Raw genomic sequence first — 9,022 nt, forward strand, 5'->3', positions numbered from 1 at the left:
AGAGAGGAGCTGTAAAAATATATTGAGATGGTTTTTGGTACTTATACCGCAAATATATATTCTTAAGGACATCAAGGCCGTCAATAAAACTCCAGAAAGGTGTAAAATATGTGACCTTTTAAGTAATCCACACAACTTCAGTTCATAAGTTAATGTCTTGTGAAATGAAAACCTGCATGTTTATAATAAATCCATCAAGGCATTTTTAACTTCAAATCGTTGCTTGTCTAAAATACAATTCCTCTATCCATAATATTGCTTTCTCTAGTGAAAAAGTGGTCTCATCTGAATCAGGAGAGAAATATGTACAGATCAAGTACTGTTTACAAGCAAAAACACAAGCTCAGCTCTAAACAAACATGGTGCATTTTGACAGAAGGGATTGACTTGGGGTGACGGTTTAAATGTTAAAACACTTGATGATGGATTTGTTTCTTACAAACAATGCTTTTCAATTTACAAGATGTTAATGATAGATGTTAATTGATAAATTCGAATCGTTTTTATCAGCTGTTGGAACTTTATGCAAAGAATCCATTGGTAAGCAAGCGATGTAATGGTTAATTTCTCCAACTCTCATCCGATATAGAAACAAAATATTGAATCGCTTGAGGGTGAGCAAATTTTCAACATACAGTGGGTACGGAAAGTATTCAGACCCCCTTAAATTTTTCACTCTTTGTTATATTGCAGCCATGCAAAGGGTCTGAATACTTAGGACCATGTGATATTTCAGTTTTTCTTTTTTAATAAATCTGCAAAAATGTCAACAATTCTGTGTTTTTCTGTCAATATGGGGTGCTGTGTGTACATTAATGAGGAAAAAAAATTAACTTAAATGATTTTAGCAAATGGCTGCAATATAACAGAGTGAAAAATTTAAGGGGGTCTGAATACTTTCCGTACCCACTGTATTTTAATTTTTTTCATCAACTGTTCCTTTAATGGACTTTTTTCACAGATTGCAATGATGCATTTTGACTGTTATTAACATCATAAATGTAGCAAAGGTTTTTTATTGTATATATTTTTTTTATTTACTGTACATTTATAACACTATATTTTGTGATATAAACTTGCCATTAAATTACAGAAACTAGTTAATGCTGCTGTGTGAGTGTTTCTAATACTCTTAATACTGAGGGAATGATGGCAAATTGGACATCTTTCTCTCTTTACAATGTGATCGAACTAATAATATAACACAAAAAATATTTTGTGTAAGTGTTTGTGCAATTTGAGATGGCAGTCAGAAATGAGTGTGAACTGAGAACTGTTCTTTTTAGTGGATTGGTTAATGGTCATGAATCAGTCAGTCTTGAACTCATGAGTTATCAGTCTAATGACTCCCTCAACAACTGAATTGGATGAACAACTCAGAACTGTTCTTAAAAGAATCTTAAAACTAGTGCTGTCAAGTGATTAATCGCATCCAAAATAAAAGTTTTTGTTTACGTAATATATGTGTGTGTACTGTGTATATTTATTATGTATATATAAATACACACACATGCACGTATATATTTAAGAGAAATGTGTTATATACTAAATATATTTATATATAATATAAATTATATGAATATAAACATATACATGTAAGTACAGGTAAATATTTTCAAAATATATACTGTATATGTGTGAATTTATATATACATAATAAATATTCACAGTACACACACATATATTATGTAAACAACATTTTTTATTTTGGATGTGATTAATCAAGATTAATTGTTTGACAGCACTACTATGTAATATATATATATATTACATAGTAGTGCTGTCAAACTATACTACTATATATACACTACTACTAATAAAGCAAATGTACTAAACAAATCCGCAGTGTAATTGAGTGAAATGATTCCTATCTTCAGTCATTACATGGTCTTGAACTATGAATTTTTAGTAATATTTTATGCTTTGTGATATAAGGCTGCATTAAATAAATCTCTGACTGATCTTTCAGCGTGCTAAATGTTGTTTGTTGTGTATTTTCAGGAGTACGAGTTTGTGGTTCTGCCCAACGCCTACATGATCCACATGCCTCACGCGCCCAGTTTTGACATCACCAAGTTCCGCTCGAACAAACAGTACCGTGCTTGTCTGAAGACGCTGAAGGAGGAGTTTCAGCAGAATATGTCTCGGCGCTACGGTTTCGCCGCGCTCAAATACATGACAGTGGATAACAACAGCTAGCCGAGCACATCGTTCAGCAAACCGATAAAATAACTGCCATGAGCTGATGAAGGAGTGCTGTGTGACAGCGCCTTTATGGATGTGTTCAGTGAAACTGAGATTGCAGGGTCATTAGGAGGCACGGCTCGTGATCATCCATTCATTCAGGGATCCGATAACACGTTTATCAGTGGTGTTTGACAAAGGTGCCGAGAAATAAACTGCTGATTAGAAGTCATTGATGAACTTTTGTGAGAAGGCAAGCAGATCCTACAAATGGCAACTTCTAGAATAAATAAGGTCTGTTGTTACTTATAAATGATGGACAACAACACTGATACACTTCAGATTAAAGCCTTGAATCTGCTTGTCTATATATCTCGGTTTATCTTTGTTTGTCTATCTAGCTTACCCATTTATCAATCCTTTCTGTTTAGTGTTCTCCCTCTATCTCTGTTTCTATCTCACTTTCTATTCATCCCTACAATCAGTTTATCTGTCTCTACCTGTCTGTCTAACAGTGTGTTTTGCTGTCTATCTACCAGTATCTTTATATCTACATCTATATCTGTCTATCTCTGTCTGTCTAACAAACTCTCCATCTATCTAATAATCTGTCTAAATCTGTCTGCCTCTCTAGCTGTCTATATCTCATTCTGTTTGATGTCTATATAAGTCTATCTAACAAACTTTCTGTATCTCTATATCTTTTCTGTCTAACAGACTGTCTAACCATCTCTCTTACTGTTTTTCTGCCTATATCTGTTTAACATGGTTAAACTATCTCTATCTCGAACAAACTATATCTAAGCATGTCTATCGCTCTTCCATTTTGTCTGGCTATATCTTTAACAATGTCTATATGTCTGTCTCATTATCTAACAATCTGTCTGCATCTCTCTCTGTCTCTTTCCTTTTAACTATCCATCTATATCTCAACAGTCTCTCTATCAAACAATCGGTCTATAACGGTATTTTTTTTTTGCCTTTATTATGATAAGACAGATCAGATCTGACAGGAAGCGAGGTGGGAAAGAGAGAGGGAGGCGGGATCAGGAAAGGTCCTCGAGTTGGGATTTGAACTCGGGATGCCCGTAGTGCTGTATGTTGGCATGCTGCCCACAAGGCTATTGGTGCAGACAACAGTATTTGTTTAACAATGGCTATATTTGTCTGTCTAACAATCTGTCAGTTTATATCTGTCTAGCAAACTGTTGAACAATCTAACTATATCTCTGTCTAGCTTCTTATATACTTATATATTTATATACTCTCTCTTGCTCTCACTCTCTTTATGTGATCTGCCTGTCTAACAATCTGTTCATATCTGTTTGTCTGTCTTTCTTATATCAAAAAATTGCTCGAACAGTTTACAATTTACTCTCTCTCTCATTCTTATTCTCTTTCTCTCGATTCAAGGTTTCTTTCTCAGTGTTGACAGTTGTTGTGTGTGGTGAAGTAGCTGGATATGTGTTCATTCTCTGCAGATGTGAACAAATGTTATAAACAGGGATCTTCATTCATCGGACTGGCAATAATACGTAATGAGAGGCCAAAGTGAACACTTTATTGACACATTAGAGATGGTTATTTAAGTGTTACTGACTGTCATTCTCCATCAGAGGGCATCCACACCACACTAACAGACTTGTGCACTTAAATACAGGCTTAATTAACAGACTTATTCTTTTTTTTTTCATAATTTGTTAAAGATAGTGGAGTTGATGCTGATGTGTCATGAGTGTGTTTTGTAGTTACTTTGTACGCAGACTATCAGCCAACAACATGTCTGACTCAGGCTCCTTATTGATATTTTGCCTTTTTTGCCACGCTGACAGCACACAAACTCAACATTGCCGAGACATCTATGTATTAGTTCTCATATGCCATGCATCTCTAAAACGTTTCCTGTCTGATGTTATACTGACATTCAGCAGTTTATCACATTTATGATTGTGAATTTTTGTGAACCAGATATTTGGAAGATGTTTGTACACAATATTTAGAACTTGATGCGTTCTTCAACAGGCATCTCGGCAGCGTACATGTGTATCAATGAAGTGCTTTTAATAGGCTACAGTCTGTGTTGTGTGCATTACAGTATGCCTGTGTGAGATCATCTTTAGAAGCTGACCTCACCCACAGGACTGCTGCTTTATTTTGTGTTATTTTATTGGTTGGAACGGACCATAGACCGTTCATGCTAATGTTCCTATAAAGCCCCTTGTGGCAAAGCTGAGAACGCACCTGCACTTGCATTGCATTACCAATTGCATTGTGATAATTTTTGGAAGCGTTTGTTTACATACTTGCTTGGAGTAAGTTGCGGGCCTAATACGAGCAGATAAAAAAAAAAAAAAAAAGAATCTGTGAAAACAACGCATTGAATGCTACTCATATTCAGAATTACAGGTCCATTAGAACAGACCTGGGCTAGTTGTCAAATTCTTTTCTTTTTTTTTCACTTTAGTGACTATTTCTCAGGGTGGGTTTATTTTTAAAGTCAGTTTCTGTATAGACATAAACCATAAAGTCTAGAGAAAGCTATTATTAGCTAATATATTTTCACCGGTACTGTCCTGGAAACAAAAACAGTTCAAATTCAACACAGATTCAATACAGGGGCATGTTGTCACACTGTATGAAGTAATATGTTAGGCTGATAGATGCCTTTTCTTCTTAAAGCATTTTTACACATATTACACACAAAAACCATTAAAAAAAAACTACAAATGTCATTGTACTTTTGATTTTACTTGTTCAACCTGTATTACAAAATTACAATATTCCCTGTGACAAATAGCCCCAGTCTCCTGTATTTACTACTGAGAAGTAAACCCAGCAGATGAAGTTAATAATGGACAACATTTATGTGTGACTTTTCTGAAGTAAAATCTTCTGAAGGATACCATGTTCCAACCATCCAGTTTGTTTTGCATTCAGTTGGAAACCGTCCATGTCACTGTACTAAATAAAGTGCTGATATGTTCTGATGTGGAAGCCTTATGCCCTTCTGTGCATACAAGTTTCATAGGTGGCAGTGTTACTACTGATGTTCTGAGCGCTCAATGAGATGGTTGCTTTGAGCGGTGTCATTATTTTTCAGTATTTTCTGAGGTTGTAAGTGAGTACTGATGTGCTGAGCTGTATGTGCACACTAGCTGATTGATGTGTGTGTGTTTAATATGAATATAAACAGCCACATGTCCAGGATAACACTGATAAAACTGCTTATGAATTAAATTGCGTCGTCTTTGCCGCCTATTTTACTGTCGCATACATGATGTTACATTGCAAAACAATGTTTTTCAAACAAATGCAGGACACCATTTGAATATTTCAAGTCAAGTCAAGTCACCTTTATTTATATAGCGCTTTTAACAATACAGATTGTCAAAGCAACTGTACAGCATTAATTAGGAAAATAGTGTGTCAATAATGCAAAGTGACAATAGTAAACACTAATTTTTCAATTAAAGGCAGTTCATCATTGAATTCATCAATAACATCAGTTATGAATTTTAAATATAATTGGAAATCACATAAGAACAATTTATTGTCAGCTAATTAGAAAACAGCAAAACTCAGTGTCGCAACAATAGACTAAATTACATTCTAAATTCTGCCTTTAGAATTTTCTTATAGTATTTCGAAATACAAATGCCCTTTAGAGAGAACATGTTAAGAGAAAACAGACAATTTAATAGAACATTATAACAAATATGAATATAGTTGCGATGTTATAAGAAGGGACACTGTGGTTTATTATTATTTAACAGAAAATGCTTAAAGTATGCCAATCACTACTATTATTATTATTAGCAATATTGATAACTATTAATAACTATGTATTAATATTTATTAAGCCTGTATACCAAACACATTCAGCACATCTAGCAAACTATTAATGTAATACAAGGTTCAGACACAAGAGGGGAACACGAGTACAGAGAATCTAAATAAAAACATGAAAGAAATGTCATGACGGTTTCAATTGCCTTTTGTTTGAGAGGTTTTTTTTTTATTGCAAAAAACACATACAATAAGGCAATACAAGATCGTAAGAAGATCCTCAAGAACAGAGCACCAATCCAAATGAAAAAAAAAACATGAAGAGAGAAAAGAAAGAAAGAAAGAAAAAGAATGACACAATAGGCTCTTCTAATAATTTAAATTTCTGCAATAAACCAAACAGTCTTCTTCCAGATTTACATTTTAACAGTCTTACAGATTTACAGTACAATTCCTTTTCCTTTTGAAAAACAAAAAACAATGGCTTTGTTTTAAGGCACTTACATTTATGAATATAAAATTGCTTTGTTTTAAGGCACTTACATGTATGAATATAAAATTTACCCAAAATGAAAATATTATTCAGTACAACTTCAGTATGTACATTTTCCATTATTAGACCAAAAATTATATCATTTTTAGAAAATTGAGAAGACAGCTTCATTGAAACTTTAAGTCACTTGAATGTATCAGACCAAAAGGCTCTACTGAATGAACAGTCAAAGAATAAATGTACGTTTCAATATCAACATCACAAAAGGTACAATTATTGTGATCAATATTAAATCTATATCTAAGAAACTCTAAAGATGGGTAGATATCATTAAAAATTGTAAAGTGTACTTCCTTGGCTTTGGGGGGGGGGTATGGGAAAGGAGAGATACATGGTTCTTAATTTAAAAATAGAGCTCTTGGGAAAAAGATAATTCACGTTATTTCCGACTAGCTTGATTTGGAAATTTATCTTGGGTCAATAAAGTCCTTATTAATTTATTTGGCAGGCTACTCCTAATAAAATCTTGCCCATTTATTATCAAAGAAGGTAAATGAAGAGCTTCAGTTACATTGGGCACCGTATTTCTAACCAACAGTACAAAGACCTTTGGAATACAGTTCAATACCCTATTATATTGCTTGTAATCACAATTATATTTAATTTTATATTATTATTATATATTATATTTTTCACAAAAAGTACTGTGATCCATAAAATAACCATCTTTCCAATAAAATGTACCTATTATTCCAAATTGGCGAATTATGCGGGGAAAAATTATGTTTATAAATCAACTTCCAATATAAATGAACCTGCTTCTGATCGTTTGAGAGGAAGTTTTTGTATTGAAAAATCACAGCGCAATAAGAATTCTATTCCACCAACACTATACCAAAGATATTTCTAGGGGCGCAGAACCAGAAACTGTCATTATTTATTAGAAAATTTTTAAGCCAATTTATCTTGAAAGTTCCATTCATACAGTCAAAGTCTATGGCTTGCAACCCCCCTTCTTTGTAATCCTTCACTAGTGTCCCTTTTTTAACATAATGAGCTTTTCTCTTCCAAATGTAATTAAAATTCATCTGATTAATTAACTTAATTTTCTTATTAGAAATGAGAAGGGATCCTGCAGGATAAATGCATCTAGACAGAGATTCCACTTTTGTCAATAAAAGTAGTCCAAATATAGAAATGTCTCTCTGCATCCATCTGTCCATTCTGGCCTTACATTCATCAATTCTATTAGATATATTAAGTGATTCACTTAGTTCTTTATCTTTAGTAAGTAGAATACCAAGATATTTGATCCTAGATTTAACTGGTACATTGCAAATTTGTGTGAGCTGAGATTCTTTCAATGTCATTATTTCACATTTACTTAAATTAAGACATAAGCCCGATGCATTAGAAACGTTATTAATCATTTGGAGAGTTTTTGGAACCTGATCAGTATTCTTTAGAAATAAGACTGTGTCATCAGCCAATTGACTGATCACTATGGAATCATCAAAAACCTTTAATTGCTCAATGTCAGAATTTTTAATTGTGAGAGCAAGCATTTCAGCGGCCAAAATAAAAAGTAAAGGCGAAATGGGACAACCTTGTTTAATACCTCGGCTTATATTAAAGCGTGAAGTGGTCCCTTCAATCAATGAAACAGAACAATTTGTATCCTGATATAAACTACCAATTATACTTCTAAACCTCTAAATATTTATAATTAATTATAACTAGTTATAATTAATTATTCATATTTCCCCTTTGAGCTGATTCGCTACAGAAAGGGTGGAGAATGCAGGCGTGATAAAACAAAGGTTATTAGCTTAAAACACTGTCAACCTAAAAGTGTGTGCTTGATAGTCCAGGTTAGAATAGGGCGTGACTTGAGATACGCTGTTATGTCCTTATTTGCTGGCTTGTTTAAATGCAGATAAAGTAGGGGCTTGAATTGGTACCTCTATTATGATTGAAAGAGTCTTTATGTATTTCATGCTTAATGGTAGCAGTGTAAGGTTAATCTGATCTTAGCGAAGAAACCCTAATTTCAGTATTAAAGCATAAGTAAGCCCGAGGCATTAGAAAAGTTATTCATAATTTGGAGAGTTTTTGGAACCTGATCAGTGTAGCGTCTGGACCAACCAGACACAATTTTTTTAGTTATATTTAACAAATACTCTGTAACACGTCATTGTCTATACCATTACTGTTCTTGTATATTGTCTGATGTATTGTACACTGTTTTATGCATGTTATGATGGATCACTAGTTAATATAACCTCACCTATATCATGTTTGGTCTCTATGAATTCATCTTCGGATGATCTAATTGAGAGTGCATATTAAATGCTGATACCTATGCAACATATTAATGTTCTAAGAATCTTTACTAGTTTGTGCATCAACACTCAAGCGAATTACATTTGCAAATTACCATGCCCTCACACAAAGGGTCGTAAAACCCTCCAGTAATTGCAACCACCCACTTGGGATTTCAGCCTTTCTCATTGGACAAGCCCATCTTGAGAGGCGTGAATCTTCTCAGACCTTAAAGGC

The 9,022-nt window shown here is 33.7% G+C and overlaps 1 protein-coding gene across 1 annotated transcript in view; it reads left to right on the plus strand.

The window, feature by feature from the left end:
- The window catches only part of LOC107687564 (glycosyltransferase-like protein LARGE1), a 41,682-nt gene extending 39,251 nt beyond the window's left edge, over positions 1-2,431 (plus strand). The window contains exon 16 of the mRNA XM_016484949.1: positions 2,002-2,431. Within this exon, the coding sequence (XP_016340435.1) occupies positions 2,002-2,199 (198 nt within the window). The 3' untranslated portion in view covers positions 2,200-2,431. The remainder of the gene's footprint in view (positions 1-2,001) is intronic.
- Positions 2,432-9,022: the final 6,591 nt, after the last annotated feature.

Source organism: Sinocyclocheilus anshuiensis, unplaced genomic scaffold (genome assembly GCF_001515605.1).
Source record: "Sinocyclocheilus anshuiensis isolate Anshui unplaced genomic scaffold, SAMN03320099.WGS_v1.1 scaffold233, whole genome shotgun sequence".
In the NCBI taxonomy this organism is placed as follows: domain Eukaryota; kingdom Metazoa; phylum Chordata; class Actinopteri; order Cypriniformes; family Cyprinidae; genus Sinocyclocheilus; species Sinocyclocheilus anshuiensis.